The 23854-nt window shown below is 38.3% G+C and overlaps 1 protein-coding gene across 3 annotated transcripts in view; it reads right to left on the bottom strand.

Moving 5' to 3' along the window:
- The window catches only part of LOC124154504 (proton-coupled folate transporter-like), a 71745-nt gene extending 52990 nt beyond the window's left edge, over window positions 1-18755 (bottom strand). Inside the window, exon 1 of one of the 3 annotated variants that reach the window (XM_046528289.1) lies at window positions 17359-18755. Coding sequence is in view for 1 of the 3 variants with exons in the window: in XM_046528287.1 (XP_046384243.1) it covers window positions 5888-5978 (91 nt within the window). In the remaining 2 variants the exon portion in view is untranslated. Of the gene's footprint in view, window positions 1-5887; window positions 6191-17358 lie in introns of those variants that run through there. The other 2 variants (XM_046528290.1, XM_046528287.1) reach the window with 2 other exon arrangements.
- Window positions 18756-23854: the final 5099 nt, after the last annotated feature.

Here is a 23854-nt window from a genome sequence, read left to right as displayed (position 1 = left end):
AGCAGAGTCTCTCCAGCCCTGTTAAGTGACCAGGAAGCCTTAGTTTGACCAGGTCAAACCAGGACCTGTAGACCAGGAAGCCTTAGTTTGGGTCCCCCTCAGCCTTCACGAAAGATCTTGTTCCGGTTGCACGCATGCGTGAGTATGCGTGTGAGATTGGCTTTTCCAGTTGAGAAGCTGAGGTTTGAACCCTGAGGTGAAACTCTTCCCTTTCCTTACACAAACACAGTGATAAATATTTGCTATGCAAGCCTGGAGGTGGCTACCAACAGCTGAGGCCATTTGCGCCAAGAGGGAAAGGTAGGTAAGGAAGGGCGGAGAGAAATCCTGCGTCGGCATCAGCCTAATCCTAATGAAAGGCGCCAAAGGGTCAGCGGCTTAACGTCCCATTCGACGGACGGAGTGCTGCACTCGAAAAGCCCTCCACACATCACTCAAGCAGGGATTGGGTAGCCTTTGAAAAATCTCTGCCACCGCCGGGATTCAAACCCGGACTTTCTGGGTGCGAAGGCAGCTCTCTAGCCACCATACCAACCCGATCCCCATTTGCAAGGTGGACGAGCTTAGGGAGACATATTACACGGCCATTTGGGTTTTTCATGCCATATTGAGAGCGGAATTTCACGATGTTTTAATAATGATAACAGAGAATGTAGGAATGAAAAGCGAAAAGATTACTAAAGTCCTTTTATAGAAAACATATCTGATAAATACAAATTAGGATTAATTAAAAAAGTTAGATGCGTAGCTTCGGGGCTTTCATAGAAGAAAAAAAAAACAGTGAGGACAGTACACCACCGATCAATATTCTGCAGAACTACAGCACCCAACTGCAGCACATGGTATTGAAAGTAGGTTGAGCTGTTTCTTAGCAACGTTGATTGCTTGCCCGGAGTTTACTTCTGAATCCCACATCAAGTCCTTATATCGTTATTTTTTTAATCCGTGGTGTCTTCTTCCACGATCCACGGTTAGAATTAACAAGATAAGGTCGCCAAGCGCGAGAAAATAATTGAATACTACGCTGCGCGTTCCAAAGTTTCACGCTAATTTTCCCAATAATTCAAAATCGATAAGAATCGAATCGATAAAGATAGATAATCGAATCAATAATCGAAATAGTAAATGAGTATTCGGTATAGATGATTTATTGATATTTTTTCCAATAAGCCGGCCTTAAGGGAATATCTATGATGTTGAGAATCAAGAGGATTTCTGCGGTAATGCATTAGGTGGAATTATGTATACCTCCTTTTCCGTAACGCATGATAGAATCGAATTTTTAAATTATAAAGAAAAAAGTATTCTTTTCTAGCCTTTCACGACATGAATGCTTAATCAAGTGTAACTGTTTGACTGAAAAAGTATTATTCGCGGTACACTCCAAATAATGTTTTGCATTAAACTAATAACGGCAGTAAAATTCGGCACATCAGGATATGTAGCCCTTCAACTAATTACGATTAGACACAAATTAAGCTCTCAGAGAACAAGCGACAATATCAAAACTAAAAACGCTACCCCGACACAAACGTATGTCCAATGCATACAAATGGCTGAAAAGTCACGGCACACATATTTGAAGCACCGAAAAATTAACCAGCATTCTACTTTGTGAATGTATTGATCATGAAAAAAGTCCACTTACCGTTTAAAATGCCGTAATCTCACTAACTCGGAGATTCAACCCGGATAGGTGAAGTTAGAACTCGCCCCACACTAAGTCAAAGGTGTGTGTGGAGCCATACATTGAGGGTAAGGGGTTAGTTCCTTTCCCAGGGCCATCTCGACTTGGAACCCCCCCCGGCCAACAGCCAGGCGCTCTACCCACAAGGCTAACACGTTTCCCTATGCCTAATCTAAAATCTATGATCTAATCGTAAATGGAATTATGGAATTTGAAAAATATCTTTGACGTAGTAAAGAAATGTTATCAGCTGCTGAGTTCCCTATGACATCTTTAATCTTCAGATCTTTTAAAGTGGATTTTGGAGGAAGAAGTTTAGAGGTCACAAGAATAAAATAGCAGCTGTATCAAACGAATTATCTCATCAAGTGGGCAACTAACGTTAAATACTATCTCATAAAACAAATGAAGCTATCATTTTACAATTCATGTTGGAGTTCCCCATTCCAAGGTAGACGTCCTGACGGACAACTAATTTGAAAGATGAATAACCGCATCGATAGCAAGGTCACTTGGGGTTTCTGTGGTTACTGAAAATTGTGCTGGTCATTGAAAAAATGTTTACGTTACCATAGCAACGCCAGCAAAAAGATTAAAAACCGTATCAGCCGGCAAAAAAGGCAGAAATACATCTTTATCGATTCTAAATGTTACGTAAATTAATCCCGAAAAATAAGCGATTGTATCATAGCATATCAGAACCCCGAAAACATCTGGATGGGCACCAAATTATGGTCTCGGCGATTTTTTGTAAATAATCGCAGCCAGAAATTGCTGGGATGATAGTTGATTTTTTTTTCTTCCGAGGCCACTTGATCCCAGATTAATTTTTATACGATTGTCGTCTATCAGAGTGGTAGGCACTGAAAATGTTGTTTACTAATGTTAGATGAGAGAAAATTAAGACGAAAAATGTGGACGTTACACATTACGTGACTGGAAGGTGCCAAAAACATTTTACACGTTCAAATATTTATTCAGAATCTAGCGCGTCTTAATTCTGGAGTGGTTAACTATCATCGGCTATTTCCAACAAACGTGAGAAAAAAATCTAACAAAAACTCCTTCGTAACATTTATGTATGTAACAATATTCTATATCATTGTATTTGATTGTGTTTTCATGTTTTCATTCATAGCCCTGATGATGGTTTTAAATAAATTGAAACGTTGGCTAACACCTTTTTTGCATCATATATACATTTGACCTGTACTCCAAGAATTATTTTATCATTGTTCATGGTGAAACAAAACCCAGTACTATTCCACAAACTTTTATTTTAACTGTCTACTGATTTCGACGTTTATACCGTCATTATCAAGACTAAACGTTTAGTCTTGATAATGACGGCATAAACGTCGAAACTAGTTGACAGTTAAAATAAAAGTTTGTGGAATAGTACTGGGTTTTGTTTCACCATGAACATTTCATCGTTCCACCAAGTAACGCCCAAATCAGTTGATATTATTTTATCATTAACTAAATAAGGTCAAGATAAGAGGGAAAAACAAATGAGGGGTGAAAAATACTAATGTCCAAAATATTTCAGAATTTAGCACTATTTTTCTCTCGTACGAAGGCGACTCCACCAAAATACGTCATCAGACTGCATCTTTTATGAAAGTGCGGAGAATCGTCAGTCAAAAAATGAACAGTTTATGTAATTACGTTTGACGGGGAGGAATTTTTAGGAGGAATTACGTGAAAGAAGCCATATCTACAGATAGAAGATCATTTGCACAGTCTCCAAAAAACATTCAAACGAAATGTGCTAACGTAATGCATGGAAGTAGCTAAACCGGTTTTTACGGACAGTATGCGTGATACTCCTCCCTATCTCTTGTTTTATAACACTGTTTCCATGCGACTGATGCGAGCGACATTTGAGAGAAAACGGCCTCAATAACATGGCACTGTGAGCTTCTTGCCCTCCAATTACGGACACAAACAACGAGTGATGTACTGGAAAACATCATGAATAGTAATCTATAGAGATACATTGATCGCCAGGTCCTCAATTCTTCCAAAAAAATACCGGGCTAAGTTCGAAATGAATAAAGTGATGTATCACCTCAATAAGTGAATGGGTGAATAACCTGATCAAAGACCCGAAAAATTTTATTTCACTATAACTAGGTACAGCGAAAGTCTCAATGAATAATTATCACCCATTATATTGGAACAAATTCGAACAATTAAATACGTCATGACCGTTACGTCATGACCGTTACGTCATGTGGAATAGCGAAGTAAATGTAATCGAATTATTGTTAAATATTACATATTTTGTCATTTTTCCTTTAAATCGATACATTTTTACAATAATTTTATTTTTGATCTACTTCAAAGCTCGTGCGAGTGATAGTAATCATTACATTTCATAAACCAACAGAGAATTTTTGAATTAGACGCGCGTTAATCTGAAGGCAGTTTCAGCTACATTAATCCCACACACAGGTGTTAATTCCTGGTAGAACATACCTATTTATTCACGCCTGAAGTGGCTAAATCAATCATTTCGATCATTATTTTGTGTGATAGCATAAGATAATAATTAAACGGCTCGTTTTCATATCAGTGCTCCCTGTTTGAGAAAATATTGACAGCGATTGCATTATGTACTTTCATGAGAAAAATTAAAAGTAACAATAATCGTAATTGTAATACCACAGATTACTTATTCAAAGAGTAATTTGTGATTGAAATTAATTAACAGTTTAATTTTAATGGAGCCCGATTACGTTTTTAAAATACTTTTGCCATCATTGTTAGTAGCGGGCCTACGCTATGCCCCTTTTCGTTGGCCGATATTGGACATTGGTCAGTGGCGGATTACGGGGGTTGGGGGCGGAGAATATCCCCTGCTGTTATTCAAAGAGAAGATAAACATTGTACATATATTCCAATGGTCTCAGTTAACTTTAGTATACATTTGAGAGAAGTATGTGAGATATGTGCCGCGATTTGAAATGTGCTTGGCCTAATGGCAGGTTAAAAGGGAGAAAGAGTTTAACCTACTCCTCCCTGTAATTTCTTGAAAAAATTTAAACGGTGTTAATCGTTACGGTGTCTTCCCGGTGAGGAGCTTAATTTCACCAGCTCAACATTCAATATTTTAAAATAATCTTTAAATATCTAACAACCACTCCTTACACATATAATACCTCAGACACAATATCACTGTATATCACCAAGGAGCCGTGGTAAATAATGAACTGCCCCCTACAACATCTATCTTAATAGTAGATGGTGGTTTCAATAGAAAACCTCATTAAGTTAAATTTTGGTAGGTAACTATTTCAAGGTAGGCACTAGAGATGAAGACAGATAATAAATGAAGGGCAAAAAATAGTATTTCGTCAAGTCACAACTCAACAAAGTTACATTCTAAATTTTTCTCTACGCAAACACAAACTATTTCATTACAGCGGCGGATTAAGGGGGTAGGCCGAGGAAATGCCACCCCACGCAATTTCTGGAAAATTTTAAAAGCTTGTGATCTTTAACAGAATGATTTTTTTCAATATTAATTCCATCACTGGTCATGACTAGAGATGCGTGAAAATCAATAAAAATCAAAAAATATATGACAGTAGTTATTTTGGCTTAGCCTGCTGCTCCACCGAGTCAATAGGTTTCCCGTCTCCATAGTGATGGCTAGAGATGCGTGAAATTAGCAAATACGATAAATGCGATGTAGATGCGATGTGCACAAATAAATGCGACATAGATGCGATGACTGGACTTTTATGATATTTTTACGCAAATTTGCCTTTTCGACGGCAAAATTCGTAAATTTTGTGCCGAGCGCAGTTTAAATGCTCCGCCGACACTCACCGCTGGCGAGCGACTGGCCAGCTGCTGGTTGGCTGGGACTCTACAAGGCCGCGAACTACAAGTGGGCGCGGGCAAGCTACACCTCCGCCACTATATGTCTTATTCCTTCATTTATTATTGTTCTACAACATAATTATTTAAAATATTCTGTATTTTGTCATATACTAACTGTCATACACTAACATATAACTGTCTTTCACTATATTTTATCGTCATCTACCTCTTTATGAAAATAAAAAAATAGACGCTTACAAAATGCGATAAACTGTTATTGAAAGTGCGACAAAATAAAAATGAAAGAGCGATTTTCACGTATCTCTAGTCATGACCCATGACACTTCAGAACGGACACAGATAAATTACCTCCATAGTCGCGATGATCCGTCTTCTCCACCAGTCTGATCCCAGAGTCGTAATCATCGGGAGATTTGCGCTTCCAACACCAGTTGGGCATCGCGGAAGGACACTCAAAATCACTCGATTTTACGCGTCTTATGAATGAAGGAACTCCGATTATCCGCCGCACCGGATAGGCACTCACGCACTCCGGAGAGAAGCGACACCTGACTGCGTTGATGGAGAGATCCCTGCTTTTTTATCCCGCGGGACTACGCGAGCACCAACAACATTGACGCTGTCCGACCGTCATTTCCATACGCGACGCCGTCGGAAGCGAGAGTGGTAGGTGACGTTTGGCTCTCGCCGCGTGCTTCGGATACGACCCTCATCCCATCGGGCGGTGCGGGCACACCAAGGCAAGGGAAGGGATGAGGAGGAGCGGACAACGCCTAAGCCACGAGAGGCTTGAGGAGACGAAATGGAAGGTGGGGGAGGAAAGAAAGGGGAGCTCAGATTCATCCTTTAACTAACAAGGGGAGAACACGTACCTTGCTCCGCCTTTTTCAATGCCGTATTTTTTATGGCCTTCGGAATGGTGAACACATCTCTGAACTAGTAGTGGTTCCGTTGAATGGGACTTAGTTTGGCTGTAGTTAATTAATTTTCATGCGGTATTTTTTACATTACGTCATTATGACATTATGATGCTAAAAAAATGTATCATGTCTATGCTTGCTGCAATTAAAATTAGTGAAAAACTTGACGCCGTATGATCACAATGGAGACGACAAAATAAACTGCAATGACAAATCCCCGAACCCTAGCTCCCCTGGTAGTAGTTACGTACGCTTCCACTACCCCACCTAACCCATCTGTTGAGTAGTGCGAAATTTTGGAATTACATACGGCTTGTAAAAAATACCGCATCAAAATTAATTAATTAATTACATCCAAACTAAGGCCCATTCAACGGAACCACTACTAGTTCAGAGATGTGTTCACCATTCTGAAGGCCATAAAAAATACGGCATTGAAAAAGGCGGTGCAAGGTACGTGGTCTCCCCTTGTAATAAGAGAACCGAGACATTTTAGTGTAATCTTCCTTCCATCACATCATCACGATAAGCCAACAATCCTAAGATTGCATTGGTATAGCTCTTCAATCCGCTCTTTTATCCGATATCCATTTATCTATTTATTTTCTTCTCCCCGTAAACAGCGCACACAGGCCTTTACAACATGGAATTTTCAGCATTCAACATAGATGGACAATCACAAACACCAAAGCCCTGGATACAGGCAACCTACCAAGGCGGGACACGAACCCACGACCTTCGGTTTGGCAGGCGAAGACGTTACCCCGCCGCACGGTGGCCTGCACCGAAGTCACGGTCATAGTAAACGTATTTTTTCTACGCTACGCTGAAATATCACTGCATTTTTATAGAAATTCAAGTTCCCTGCTTTGCAGCTATCTAATGAGAATATCTCTTAAAATTTTCTCTCTAACTAACTAAGGTGTGGTGACGTCATTTTATAGATTCATTTAAGAATGAGAGGGTACGTGGGAAGGGTCTACGGCGATGTCAGTAACTTTGTGTATGCAACTATGCAACTCATTCGGGGCCATCCCATGCCCTTCTTCCCTTCCACCTGTCCTTCCACGATTGTTCTCATGAGGCCATCGTGCCTCATAATGTGGCCACCAAGTTGTCCCGTCTTCTGCCTAAGGTTTTTAGAAGACTTCTCTTTTCTCCCACTTTTCTTAGCACTTTCTCATTACTTACTCGGTCGATCCATTCTATGTTTATCATTCTTCGGTAGCACCACATTTCGAATGCTTCCGCTCTTGACTTCTCTGCTACTGTCAACGTCAAAGCCTCGCTTCCATAGAGAAACATGCTCCATATATAACACCTGTTGAATTGTTTCCTCGCTTCCATAGTAGTATTTTCAGCTGAAGGTAGATTCTTCTTTTTGTAGAAAGCCCCCCTTGCCTGTGCTATTCTACTATTTCTTTCTCACTTCGTCCATCGTCGGTAATTCGGTTTCCTAGGTAACAAAACTTTCTCACCTCTTCAAGATTTTGTCTTCCAAGTTCAATTTTTGTCCTAGCCTCCTCTCTTTTGCTGCATACAAATATCTTAGTCCTCTTTTTGTTAATTTTCAGGCGATATCTAGCCATTTCCCTATTCATATGCTTCAAAGTCTTCTTCAAATCATTCTCCGTCTCGGCAATGACTGGCATGTCGTTACCAAATCGCAGCATACGTTTATTTCAAATCGCTCTGATAATCTGGATTCCAGGATCAATCATCCTATCGGAATGATTTCGAACTATCAAATATATCATGATATTTATCAGTATCGATGTTTTATCGCACAGCTTCCCATAAATGGGCACGCTGACACTATACCGGTAAACTAATGCTCACTACAACCAGTCAATTTACAACACATTACTCAATTGCATATTAGTCTGAGATGTGTGTGTAGTGTTATTAAAGTTAGCTGAAACTTAAATAAAAACAATGATAATTTGATTTAGAATGTACAAGATTTTCCATGAGAAAAAATTCCCTTGGACCGGGAATGGAACCACAGACCCTGGGCTTTCCGGGCCAATGTGCAGACCACTACTCTATCGCTACGGCAATTATACCAGGGGATTTTTTTCTCATGGCAATTCTTGTATATTTCACCACCGTTCACGCGGCAGGGTTAGAATTATCATATATGATTTAGAATTTTTTTTAACATATTCGCTCAATATTTTTAAAAAATTAATTCATTTTTTCTTATCATCATTTTTTAAAATTATTTTCATAATTTGATATAATTCATATAATAATATCGTTCTTCTTCTAGTCGCAATAATGGCATACATTCCATTGGAAGTGAGTGCATTAATATTTACGTAAATATAGAGAAGAAACTCCATGTGCAAAGCATGTATAGGTATTCACACTAGAGTCTACAAGTATAAACATTGGTAAAAGAGCATCCACAGTAGATGGAGAGAAAACATTACGTTACATAATCGTAATAGCGAATATAAATCCCAATCCGAAGGCCGGTGTCTGCAATAGATAGTAATCGGAATGTGAAAGCACTCAAATAAGGGTAGCAAGAAGTACTAAAAGTTGATTTCCTACTAAATTGATCGAATGTATCAACAAAATATTGACGAAATATTTTCGTAAACTCAAAAAAAAATCTCAATGAAAGTTATCTCAAATAAATTTTTAAAATTTTTGACGAAAAATTCTCGTAAAATCAATGAAAACTTATCGATCTAAACCCAATCATCTGGTGATCACACAATCCGCCATATTTGTTTTTGGCTTTTCCATCAGTGGGACCTAGTGCATAACTATAGAGAACTATTCAGAATATACAGGATGGAGAAAAATTGTGTCACGAAATTTTAACCCGGGATAGTTGATGTCAGTAGGAACCAAAATTACTAACGATCTTTTGGGCCGGAAACACAATTTTTTAACTACAGAAACTTTGAGCCAAGCGCTCCGATTGGCCGCGAGTTTGCCCTGTTGCCGGATGCCTTGGATAAATAGTGATGTCCAGCAGGCAAAGCATTCGAAGTCATTAGTCGTCCAAAGCACCCTCCAACAGGGCAAACTCGCGGCCAATCGATGCGCTTGGCTCAAAGTTTCTGTACTTTAAAAAACATAAAATTCAACACGTTACACTGCCTATCAATTTTCTCTTCTATGAGTCTTTCGTAAGTCTTTCCTTCTTCGATTCACTTTTTTTGAATGTCATAAATGTGGTATTTTTCAAGGAAAAATACAAATTCAATTATTTCAAAATGAAAAAAAAAAAATTTAAAGATAACACGACAGATTTGCCCAATGTGCTTTAAAAAACTCATAAAAATTATACATAAAATAAAATTAAAAAGAAACAAAATAATTAATTCACCTTGCTGAATATTTAATTTAGAATTAAGTTTCCTATTTCACACGAAAACATTTTACACTGAAATTTTTTTTACACATGCGCTATTTCAATTTGCTTCTGTCAACCGGCTGGTTAGGGTGAGATTGACTCACCGGTACAGCCCTTAAAGTCGCGCCTGAGGCGCGGACACTTCATGTGGACACATGGAAATTTGGGTTTCTACTGGCATCAGCTATCCCGGGTTAAAATTTCGCGACAAAATTTTTCCCCTCACTGCGTTTAGAAAAATATACATGAACTAAGGTGGTGCTCGTTAAAGGTAGAGAGCGACATCGGTCGTGACCGAAACCGGTCGCGATGGGCCTATTACTTACAATGATCGTTAGTGACCGACGATGGAATATTTTCGAGTGACTCACTCGAACGAATGGTGAACTGTGATCGATATCAATGAAACGACCGACTCACTAATCACAGATAAGTGCACGTAACAAGATATTATTTAAGAAATGATGCTTTCCCGGCGAATGATGTGGGTAAACTTTTCCCGGGATACCTAACCGGGTTTTTAAACTACATTTTGGCCGACGTTTAAAGCTCCTTCTCGGTTCTCATCCTTCGATTTCAGCATCCCTGAGGATGAACCCCTAGTCGAGGCTTAAAACGTTTGCTAAAATGGAGAATTGAACCTGGTGGGAATCCCGAGAAAAGTTTATCCACAGTATATCATTTGTTTTAAATATATAATTTAAATATGATATAATAAAATAGTTTTGAACATATCGATAGTAATTCGTAAGGGTGGATATAGAGGAAAAATGAGGAGGCACTAGGTCCTGAGTCGCTTAGTCTCGGCCATGAACGTCAAACCTAAAAGGATGGCAAAAATTCCAGGGTATCATATATTATACATCTATTTTTTACATTTCCTGATCTAAGAGTGTCTCCAAGTGCAGAGAGCCGCTTATATAGAGTAGGAATCGATATTGGAAACGCAATTTAGTCGCTCTATCGAGATACTTTTAACCTCGCAAAGTTTGTCGTTGACGAGCGATGGGCAGGAAATATTTTTATTTGTGAACCACCGCCTAAAATTTTGACCTGTAACTTTTTGCTCTAATTGCTGTGTAACAAGGTACTCATCTTTCACGTTGAAACTACTTATTAAAATTAATTCGGAAAATGTCCATCATCATTGGGTAATGAAATCTTTTCACTTCCCCTTATCGAGGTATTCCTTGGTCTTATTTTGCTGATTTTACAAATGGACAGGGCACTTCAAAAATATGCATATCCGTATCTTTGAACGAGGTCAGGGAGAAAATGTAAATCATTTTCGCCCCGTGAGCATCGGATAGGACCTCCTTGGTTACCGATCCATGGATGCGGAAACATTTTCTGAGATACGCTTTGCAGTCGCTAATGAAATGCCATTAGGAGGTAATGAAGTTGATTATTGCAGAATCGACGAAAATATCAGGCGGTGGCTCACAAATCAACATATTTATAATATTTATCGATTATCCGCGATATTCCTATCTGCTGAGACCACTTCCGCAGGGACAACTATCTTCTGATCAGTGGCGCAGCGAGGGGGGAGGTTTTTGGGGATAAACCCCCCCCCCCCCCCCAGAGCTCAGAGAAATATTTAATTTTAATCCATTTTACTTAATTGGATTGATATTACTAATAGCATAGTGTAAGGATTAACAAAATATCTCTCAGAAAGCCGTAAAACTCACCATTTTCAACCGTTTATCTTAAAATTCCGCCATTTATTAATCTCGCACCTACCGCTTATCCTGGTGAGTATTCCATACCCCCACACACTCCAATATTGGTTGCACCTAAACCCTCCCCAGCTTTAAATCCTAGCTGCGCCCCTGCTTCTGATACCCCAGTTTTCAATACAGTTACAATTCATAACCTCTGCCACAGAATTACTTTCAAGCAACAAATCCATAATTCAAGTGGTTCGAGTTAGTGTGCTAAAGTTTTGGATTCCCACCCCGAGGGCCTGGGTTCAAATCCCGGCGGTGGCAGAGATTTTTTAGAGATTGACAGATCCCTGAGGGAGGGCTGAGAGGAGGGAACCAGAGGTACAGTTCTTCGTCCGTCGAATAGGACGTTAAGCCGTGGTCCCCTTGGCACCTTTCGTTGAGGAGCGCGGGCTAATGTCGACGCCGGGTTTCTCTTCACCCTTCCCTCATGGCGCAAATCATCTTAGCCGTAGGTCGCCTAATATCATACCATCATGATTCAATCTCCTTTGCATAGGGGCATTTGCATATGCATTCTCCTTTGCAGGGAGAAAGTGTAAACCATTTTCGCCCCGTTGGCATCGGATAGAACTCCTTGGTTACCGAGTCATGGATAAGGAAACATTTTCTGATTTACGCTTTGCAGTTGCTAACGAAATGCCATTAGGAGGTTGTGAAGTTGATTATTGCAGAATCGACGAAAATATCAGGCGGCGACAGTCAGCGATAATACAAATGCAAGCATTCATTGAATGGAATTGAAGAATGCAAATCGCAGAGAATAATATCAAAATTAACTCAGCGGCGAACAAAAGAGTAAGACTCAAAATTAGACCGACTATCACGATGGCGGACAAGTGGTGCAGAGTAGGAATAAAAATAAACTCTATCAGTTAATAGGCGTATGAATTCAGGGAGCTTGGGACCTACTGGAAAAAGTCCACCACTATGTGAACATCTTCTAGACTGATATCATCGCCTCAGATCCGAAGTTTTTCAAAATCGGAAAATATTGACCACTGCCACCAGAGCCCAAACGTATTCAATTATTCGAAAGATTATTTGTATAACCGGAAAGAACGCCGATGTAGACTGTGAATGATAACGACGACCATTTTAATGGTAATTGAACCATGACTTAAATATTCAGCTTTCTGTGAAGGAAGTTTATTGTTTACCAGTGGCGCCGACTCCATGGGGCATGAGGGGGCCCGAGCCCCCTCAAAAATTCGTTATGGGTGTGAGAAAAAAATGTGCCAGGCTTGTCGATTTTCCCCGGAGTGTCCAGATATCGAAATTCGAGTTATCAGGGTTCTAATGTTGATCGCATGACTCTTCTGAAATGCTTAAAAAAACTTAAAACTCACTACTTATAAAATTTCTCGGGGCAAGATCCCCGGTTTGGGCCCCCCAAATATTTTTTGTAAGTTGGCATCCCTGTTTTTTACTAAGTTGAATGTTTGATTATTTAACGGCTGCTGTCCAAACACCCGCCACCACGCCCCTATCATAGCAGCTTGCGGGACAGTATGATGAAGAAGATGCAATTAATCTTTTCACTCAAAAAGAGTGGCTTTGCCTCAATCAGAGGTTCAACTTGTTCACGTTTTCAATCAAAAATGGTACCTTCAGAAAAGGTTTGCTTAAATCATAATTATTCCATTATTCCTTGTCCCAGGTAACGTATTGTTGAGGCCTGGTTACACGGTATATACTCGTTACTCGTATATATGGTTACTCGTATGTATGAATTCAAAATCCCACCTTATCAGAGCCCCTTGAGAAAGCGACCAGCATCGGTCGGGAAACGTTGGAGCCACCCAAAAAAAAAATTGACGCGGCGACAGAGCCCAAAAGTTTTTATTCAACATGGTGGAAAATTACAGGTGCTCCATATCTTAGTTAGCATCAATTGTTACCTTGGTTACTTTTACTGTCAACATTTTTAAGTCTTTAGGCCCATTGTTTGTGGAATAACGTTGCTAGGCAGCCACTCCAATTGATCCAAGCAGTGGTGGATTTATTCTATACGTAGGTGCACCGCAATTGACATACGAGTTACGAGTAGACACACCGCAATCGACATAGAGACATATCTCACGCTAAGTGCTTCTTAATTTTAATTGATTGCTATTTTTTAAACTTATACATAACAACAGTTGTAAAAATAAGGGCTTGTAATTTTGGGCGAGAGATATCACACGGAAAAATGTTTTCACAGCAAAACATTTTTCAGGTAAATTACCTTTCCTAAAAGATTGAAGAATACACAGCCAAACCTCCAAAGAAAAAAGTGCTGATATTTAAATTATTCGATAAATCAGGTGGATTTCGGGATCAGACGCCGTTGTAGACTGAGGAATGAAAACAACCACGTCCATTTCAATTGTAAAAAATTATGATCTTAACTGACATAATTCACTCGTGGAATTTTATAGATTTCTTGATAATTTTGTTGATTTTATAACGCGTGCAATTGACAACAAAATACTGATACAGGCAACCGCACACTACAAAAGCAACCCCACCAAAGAGAAGAAAATTTTCTGCTACGTGCCTGCCCATCACATCTCGATTTGTCTGATGACAGAGAAGAAAAATGCCGACTGAATTATTCAGGCTGTCCATTGCAATCCAACCTGGTGACTCATGATTAGCACCTACAAACTCATCCTCGATCATGGATTCTGCAACTCATACTTGCCAGTTTCTCGTTGTACGAGGTGTGTTAAAAAAATAACGAGAACTATTTTTTTTAATTTATCGCTAGTTTAGAGAATGTGGTAGACCAAATACTTTTATGATGTTGGCATTAATGCCCCTTGAGTGTGATAAGATTTTCATTACTTTGACTAAGCCTAGATTTTCATACTTCAGTATTCGTCGAATGCTTAGTTGATTGCAGACTCTTCGGTTGAACCTTCTTTTATGAACCTTCTTTATGGCAATTTTCAGCTCACACTTCATTGCTTGTTCGTGAATTTTTGGCCAATAACAATACCGTAACTATGCCCCAGCCTCCATATTCGCCAGGCATACCTCCGTGTTATTTCTTCCTATTTCCTAAAATAAAGAGAATCATAAAGGGCGTTTTACAAGCATAGATGACATTAAAATAAATCGCTGACAGAGCTGATAGCTATCCCCATGATCGAGTTTTATAAGTGCTTCAAGGATTGGAAGAAGTGATGTCACAGTTGTGTAATATCCAATGGGGGCTATTTTGAAGACTACAAGATTAATGTAGGCGAATAAATATTTTTTTCTCGAAAAAATAAATTTCCTTTTATTTTATGAGGACACTTCGTATATGCACGCCACAATGATAGGCGAATCGGACGATCGCAACTTTTTTGGATAAATTTTGCTGTTGCTGAAATCATCATTTGTGCTGAGAAATAAGCCATATCGGTACCTACCAGCTAAGAAAGGAACCGTTGTTTCTTTATCGATTTCATCAGTTACTGCAATGGATGGCATTAAAAGAAATCATTGACAGATGTAAAGGCTATCCCGAAGATCGAGTTTCGGAAATGTTTCGAGGTTTGGAAGAAGCGCTGATACTGTGCCTAATATCCAATGGGGACCATTGTGAAGGTGAAAACCTTAATGTAGACGAATAAGTAAATATTTTTTCCGAAAAAACTAAAACTTCCGTTATTTTCTGAACATGCATCGTTTGGCCTCAATTTGCTATTTATACCTACTCGTTGTCCACCAATGGACATCATTTAGCAAGCTTTCATGCTGTATTTAGTTTACCCAATAACTTTCCTTTCCCAAATTATCAACTATGAAACTAGCATAACGAGACACAATTGTTTACTCCACACTTACTTTAATACTGTCCGAACCGTGTTTCGGCTACACCTCAGCACCATTATCTAGGTCTACGATCGAAAATAATTATTGATTTATCAAAATTGCGAAGTAAATAAGTCAAAAATGTTTAGAAAAATATTATGCTACTATCATTAAAGCCGCAGCAGCTAAACCTAGAAAATGGCTCAGGACTACCGCAACCAGCGTCAGTCAATATTAAATTAAGTGTAGAGTTTACTATTGAGATATATTATAAAGACTATTAACTTTTACCGCCAAAATATACCGCCGCCTAAAATATCGCCAGTAACTATTTCTTACATCAGTAAAAGTTATTTCACAAATTATGACTATTTTTACAAACTATCCTGTGAACCCATGCATCCACAGCAAATTGGATAGCGCGTAAAGCAACAACTCGTATGGATGACTGAGCAAAAGGAGTACCCGTTCATATTTCACCCAACTAAGAATACAATCCTTGGGTTCATTTGATTGTACAAAACCTTTTACAATGCAAACCAGCCTTAATTCTATGAAACAACAAACAAAATAACCATTATTTTCTGTAAAAATTAAAAAAAAAATACAATTCCGTAAAACAATAAAATACCATTTCGTAAAGCATAAAAAATAAAATTCCGTCAGATATGAAAAATACAATTCCATAAAACATTAAAAACTACAATATATTCAGAAAAATATATAAATAAAAAATTCTGTAAAAAAATAATCATATAATTCCGTAAATAATTTAGAAAAAATACAACTCCGTAAAATAATATACAAGCATAAGCCTTAAAAGACCGGAAGTCATAATTTTTTTCATAATCGATCGTTGTTAAAACCTTAGGTAAAATTAAGTTTCATATCTCTATTTGTTTAATACGGAAACCAGTAGAACTTTATAACACTTGCTAATTTTGTCTGGAAAATTGTGATGAAAAGAATGACTCGGGGAAACTCGCTATTTCAAAAATCATACAACTAATAACTTATAATTATCTTCGATTTGCTTTACAATAGTTAAGGGTGAAAATCCATTATATTAAGCCATGAAAGTAAAATAACTTGCAATGAATTTCGGGGGTGGAAAAAGAAAGTACTTCTGTAAGAATGGAAATTGCCAGGTATTAGGAGGGTATGTGAAAGATGTATAGAAATGTATAGAAAATCTATAAATTTGCGAAAAATCGCGGGTTGAACTTAGCTCGTTTTGGCGCCGAGGACGGTTTTTCTTTTACTAGTAAAATTTTTCCTTCAATCGAATATGCTTTACGGATAATGTGTAAACCGAAGTTTTTCCGAAAATCCAAAACATATAGTAGCCATATTATTTTCCCTCGTTAAGAAGTTAAAAATAAAAAACACAACGCCCATTCCGACGCTGGAAGGGGGAAGAGTATTATAAATATCGTAAACCGGAAAGACTTATTAAATTTCAGTAATTTCGTAAATTGAAATGACCAAGGAAAGTTTAAACTTGAAATTCCGCATAATTTCTAAAATAATTTTAAATCGGAGAAGATTTTAGCGTTATCAACCGTCCCATTCAAAGTGAATTTTTAACCGATTATAGGTGCTCATGCCTCATGAATTTTATTGGCAGATTTGAACATAACCTCGCTTCCACCAACTCACACACCGATTCTGATAATTTTCATAGAAATCGAAACAAAAATTCGATCGCAAAAGTTGCGATATCATGTTGAAGTTGGCTCTATATTTCACACTTCGCATTAAAACCAACTTAACCAGGCACGTTCCCAGGGGGAGGGTTCAGCCCCCCGAAATTTTTCACAAGCTAGGAATATGTAGCTGATTTAATAAGTAGTATAGTTTTTCCGGTGCGTGTAATGGCTATAAAAATTTCTGTATGAACAATCCGCATATCACTCAAGCCATCGCCTAAGAGCAAATTTCTGGCTTCATACCTGTCTAGTGGAAGCGGATTAAAATCCGACTCTTCGCCAAGAGATGGTGCTTGCTTACCTGCGTACCCGTATTACTCCCGGAAGGTCACTCCAAAGCTGGAAGGACCCGCCACTCAGGTGCGGTGACGCTTGTTGATTTCCCGGGTGAATTAACTGAGCTCAGGATTTCAGGATCACCGCTGATCTCCTTCAGGTACGAAATCGTGTTCACGCCGGGAAAATATGACTGCTGAAGAGCGCGACGCGACGACGAACACAATCAAAACAACCGTCGGGAACAACTGACTTCCGCGGATGCTGTGGAAGGTCGAATCGCGATCGCGTTCCTAGCAACAGTGCCGCTTGAAGAATCACAGCCAGACAGTCTATCGCTATTGCAGGCAGTTTGCTGAGATGCCGACGGCGAAGGTGCCCCAAGCGAATGTAATAACCGTCACTGATCGCATGAGAAAGAGCAGCTACTACTTCCCGCTCTCGACACTGCACAAAGAATTCTTTCACTTCTGAATCCGACCAGCTTGTGAGTAATCACAGGGCATGTGACTTCATCGACGAGTCACGATCGCTCCAAGGACGCCGCTGCAGCCCCCCCAATGAGCATAATAGTTGTATGTATTTCGTAAAAGCACCGATCCTAGCTTCAAGCTTGAATAAATTATACGCATTCTTTGCTCACCCGCTCGACTCTCCTTAGGAATATATGATAAATGCTATGAATACATCGGGAGCATAATTAGTGACTGCTTGAATCACAGCATTCATATTTCCATCTCATCTAATTATAAGAAAGGTAAAGTTCAGTTGAAATTAAATTCCTCCGACGGATTAGCTGAGTCATTTTCAGTAATTAAATCAAAAAGTTCTAATCCATTACAATCGTTAATATCAGCCAACGGTAGGTTGACTAATGCAGGAAGTCATTTTGAATGAACCGCCAATCGGAGGAGCCCAGTCGTTGGATATCTGTCGCCGATTATTTCAGATTATTTTCCATATACACATCGTGAAAAATATCAATTACGAGACACGGAAACGTGCATGCGTACTGACGTGATTCACGAGAAATCCTGCGAAAATGAAAGCCAAAGAGCGGTGTGCGAAAGAAAAGTCCGTTATGATGACGAGATTCTCTTTGTTTTTGCCAAAAGTATGATTTAACTTAAAAAAATAAATTTACTGCCATAAACACACGTCAAAATCTATAGGTTTAACTATTCAGGCACCTAGGAGGCATTATCCGAGTGCTGTCAAGGCATAACTAACCCAAATCAAAATATAAACAAAGAATAATTACCGAGCAGCTCAACGTCAACTGACAATTCATGAGTGACGCATGAACTTAGAGACTTTAGAGGTCAATCACTGACTTACGGCTTTTTCATACTACGTCCTAAACCGTTTTAAATTGGTAAATTCCAAAACTTATCGTTTACGATGCCTGATCGCGTCGTAACAACAAATGAGCGAGCGGACAATAGTAGCAGAACTTTCAAGTAGGTGGCACTCGCGGCACTGGACTCGATTTTGTCTGCGAAATACAAAATTCGAGCGAAAGAAACCCGGGAAACAGGCCTGTACTTAATAAATGCAAATATTGGAAATATTCCATACATTCACTTATTTGTGCATAAAATAATTAAATTTTCTATTTTGTTCGTGATTAATGATGTTTGGGAGTGACTGAAAGGAATAACACTATTTCTAAGTAGCATTTAAATGGTGCGTTATCCTCAACATGCATAGTAACATAGCTAAAATAGCATCTTTTTCTTCCATGGTAACATGATAAAAAATTCCTATCAAAGGTAGTAAAAATCAATTTTTGAATCCGTCGAAATATAAGGTAATTCCAAATGATATGTGAAACTGTCAATTGGATAACACTAATTCACGGTTTCCAGCCCTCATAATTTCTTCTATTTCCAGCATTCGGGTGAGTAGATGTATCCTATATATTTTTATTTTGAAAATTATATTTTCTGCAGTAGAGGTTACATCATGGGTTTAGACCCATAGGAGTCACTTGGTTTTGCAGACATTGTTTCAATCAGATCTTGAAGCCTCAAGCTTATGTTATCATAACTACTAGCACTCCATATGAATTAACTAATAGGGCAAATTTCAGCACCACATCAGTCTTGATGCACGGAAAATATCTAACCCTTTTCTTTGGGACTATCTTGAGACATGGAAATTCAGTAGAACAATCTCCTTAGGAGTCATAATTGTTTTTCGATAAAAATTAGGTAATAAGCATTTACTCTGGCAGGGTAGCGGCTTCTTCGAAGGTTATTTAAGTTTACATTCAATCACAATTCAGATGAACAAGAGGTTTCAGACAAATACTATTGTCACCAGCATTGAGATTTATATATGAAGCAATGATTTCAATTCGATGCTGCTATCTTATTCCCACCAAATGATGTTATAATTTTCTCAAAAAAGTACGAACTTGAGGGTAAGCATTAAATTAAAATTGTATATAGTATCAGAGGAGTATGCAGTAAGTTAAGTGACCATTATGCAAATGTTAACAAGAGAGGAATTACTTCTCACAATAAATCAATCTCATTCTTAACCAAATCTATGAGGCATTGTAACCAAAATTTGATTTCATTGATACCCAGGTCACAATATTAACAGGAAGTATACTGGCAAATGTGGTTGTCATCTGTTTTTTTTACACATGTAAATTTGGGTCTAATAAATGTACAATGACTTATCATTATCAAAGCTTATCAACAGTACTAAAAATATTGAATTGTCTCTAAAATTGATCTCTTGATTGATACACTGTTGGAGCTGCGATTTATTTTTTGTTGCGATCAATTTTAAGCCAAGTAAAGTAGTTGTGGGTAAGCCTCCAAGCTACCTGGGCCCAATTTTACCTAGTGAATATTTCAAGACTTGAGGATGAGGTGGACAAACCAGTGGCTTACTTAGGAATATGCTTTGGGGGGAATGAGAAGGTTCAATGGGGAATACCACCCCGGGAAATGGGAAGTTCAGAAAAATATTTGAAAATAACATGCCTGAAAATGCATTTTAACACGTTGCACACGGATGACGAGAATAGGGTAGTTTCCTTCATCAAAGAAAATGAAAAGGCATTGATTGTGATTCGTTGCCCACCATTAGTGTATTCATAATATACAAATTATTTGATTTTAGAAATCTCAGTTTAGACGAATGGCAATGGTCAATTTTTACCGCATTTGTAAAAGGCCAGATTGGCGCCCAAGCGATGCCACTCCACGTGACGTCACAGGGACCTAGTTTCTATACGAGTAAATAGGAGTTTTACATCGTCTGAGATTACCAATGCATACATGAGGCACAGAGCTCAGGGAAAAGATCTCTTAATAACCTCCTATTAAAACTGCCTTATGGTCACAAAGTTTCCTTTCTTTGATAGGGTAATAATAATCCTTATTTAATCTAAGTGCTACCTGCTAGCAGGGTACTCTGCTACCTGCTAGCAGCCTGCATCGCAGTGGCGCACATATCCTTGCCCCAAGGTCACCTCACACGGTGGCAGCGGGTACCAGAAATACCAAACACAGGCTTTTCCCAGCATTCATACTTAGCGTAATGTGTACTCCAGGAGTAATAATCTTTTGATTTAGGCAATATAAAAATAATAGGAAACCACCCTATTCTCGTAATTTTTTCCAGAGCGTTTCGGACGGATGACGAAGATTCTCGTCATTTACACTCTTCAACTTAATCAATTTTAAAGCATAGGTACTATTGGTATTTGGTAGAAGGTTTTCAGTATTTGTTTGTTACTTATTATGAACAGATGTATCATAATTTTCGATTGGGTTAAGTTATTTTTTTGACATTAGTTATTTAACCATATTTAAACAAAAGGCAGTTCGTCCAAACTGGCACACATTTTCAATCTCAACACCTCTATCCAAGTACGTCATTCCTCTGCATTTCAATACCCCGGTATGCAACGGGTCAAATCATTTTGGTTCTTAAAATTTAACTTTAAGCAGATGCAGTTATTATATATCAAATCCAGACAAGATTTTTTATTTTTTTTCTCTGAGGCTTTGAGGGGGAGGATACATCCCGTAATCCCCCTCATAGTTACACCACTGGGACAAAAAATGCCATTAAAGCAGCATGGTCATGTATATATCAACACAAAGCAGAGGCCAAACACTGAAACTTTGAACTCTACAGTGTTAATATTTCCTTGGGAAATATCCAGTCTTGGTAGAATAAGCCTTTACATATTAACAGTGTCCAGCGATCCCTTTTGGAAGTGTTTGATTGCCATGAAAATAAACTATGAATGGTAAACTTCTACGCAATTTTATTTAAACACAAACCCGTGTTCGATACCTTCGATTATGACACAACCAGTCGAAACTGGGTTGGTATTTAAATAAAATTGTGTGGAAGTTTACCATTCATAGTTTATTCTCTTTACATATTCACCCACTAATCTGTTATAAATCAAATGAGCAGTTACCATAGGTTCTAAATAGTGGCGTAGCCAGGTGTCACGTACTCCCTCCCCAAAACCAATTAATTTTAGCAGGAAAAAATTAACCTTTAAACCCTTTTACTGCCTACCCTGGTTGTGCGAAAACTGCTACATCCGGCCGGGCCGGTAAGTCACTTACATATTTGACTTTTTTTATTTCATGACTGTGGCCTTTTCATCAGCTGCCATCTCATTTTTTACACGTGTGCTTTATCTATGCTGCTTACTAAGATGGTTTCACTGTAAATGATAAAATTAAGTAGCTGAAATAATTTACAATCTGAAATCTTGTGATTTCTGGAAAATAGCCCTTGCAGTCCTCCCACATCCCACCCGAAATGGGCTGGCAGTAAAAGGATTAAGCAAAGGGCATAGCTGGATAAGAGGGTGAAAAGTCCCCCCTCCGGCATTTTTCCCGTACTTAGGGTATGCGTTTTGGGATCAAATAGGACAAACCTCTCCACACTACCAGACCGCTAGAGGCCCACCAGAGCCAGCTAGATCGAAAATATGATTTTCACTCTTTTTTAAATATCCCGGTCAAGAAGGCATATTTTTTAATGAGGTTTGAGGCATTTAAAATATTATTTAATATAGCAGATTTCCAATTTTTTTCAAGAACTTTGAGTGGGACAAGAAGATTTGGCGTCGATTTGAAAATTTCTAACGCATGTTTTCATAAAATATGTTTGAGAGGGCCAAAAATAAAAAACGTTTTCTGGAGGTGTTTTTTAATACCTTTCGGCTGGCATATTGAAAAAATAATTTTTAGGTGGTGGAACATTGCGAAAAAATGCGATTAAAAATATGCGATTTTGGCCATTTGGCTCTATGCTCTCAAATCTTCTTGCCCCGCTCAAAGTTCTTGAAAACAATTGGAAATCTGCTCCGTTAAATAATATTTCAAATGCCGCAAACCGCATAAAAAAATATGCCTTCTTGACTGAGATATTTAAAAAAAGAGTGAAAATCGTATTTCCGATCTAGCCAGCCCTGGTGGGCCTCTAGCGGTCTGGAAGTGTGGGGAGGTTTGTCCTATGTGATTTCAAAACGCATACCTTAAGTACAGGAAAAATCCCGGAGGGGGACTTTTCATCCTCTAATCCAGCTATGCCCTTTATTCTACTCCACCAATACTAGGAGTAAGTGCTAAAATAGAATAAATGTGATTTCTAGGGATAAAAATGTTCACATTTTACCCATGACCCCCTGGTTGTGCACCCCCGCCCCCAACACATCCTCCTGGCTACGCCCCTGATTCTAAGGGAAACAATGTACCTGAAATTGTAATTGACAACAATAAAACAGTCAAATTATTCCAATTCATGCCTTCTGCGAGAAACAAGGGGTAAAGGTAGGGAGAATCTATCCTTAATTATTTAATTATTAATTAAAATTGGAAATTTCAAGATAGCAAAAAAATCAAACCAAAAATCTAGTATCTTGCATTTCAAGGAATTTGTCATACGATTATTGCAAGTTTGTGAAAAAAATTCCGAAGTTAGTCCCATAAGAAAAGCATGCGACACTTTCAAAAAATCATAAAAAATACTAAATAGGTATCAATTCATCGCGATGACAACCACACCAAAAAATTAACCAAAAATTCTAGTTTTTGTCACAGTAATTTCATGTTCCTCAGACATTTAAAATTACAAAATAAAAGGGAAAAAGTTTTAGTCCCATAAAGCTCCCATGTTAATTCAATTCGATTTATCTCGAAAACTAATAATCTTTTTTAAGTTTTCAGATTTTCCTCCCAATGAATTTTTTTTTTTACTTTTACGTCCAATATTCCAAATACCCACAACTATCACAGTTTGGGCTGCTAATTTGTATCAATGACACAATCAGTGAATTAGTTTTCAGCTATGTTCATGGTACTAATTAATTTTCATTTACTTATTTTAATTATTTAATTATTATTAAAGAATTTATTTTCTATGAAGATAGTCCTCCCTTTAATAGTTTAAGCTATGCAAATCCTAGCCCATCCGTCTCAGGAAACTTTCCCACCAATTAAAGGTTAACTTAAATAAATAAAAACAGGAAG

The sequence above is a fragment of the Ischnura elegans genome, chromosome 2 (assembly GCF_921293095.1).
Source record: "Ischnura elegans chromosome 2, ioIscEleg1.1, whole genome shotgun sequence".
Taxonomy (NCBI): domain Eukaryota; kingdom Metazoa; phylum Arthropoda; class Insecta; order Odonata; family Coenagrionidae; genus Ischnura; species Ischnura elegans.
Note: the sequence above shows the minus strand (reverse complement) of the source record. Positions and strands in the feature narration are given on the sequence as shown.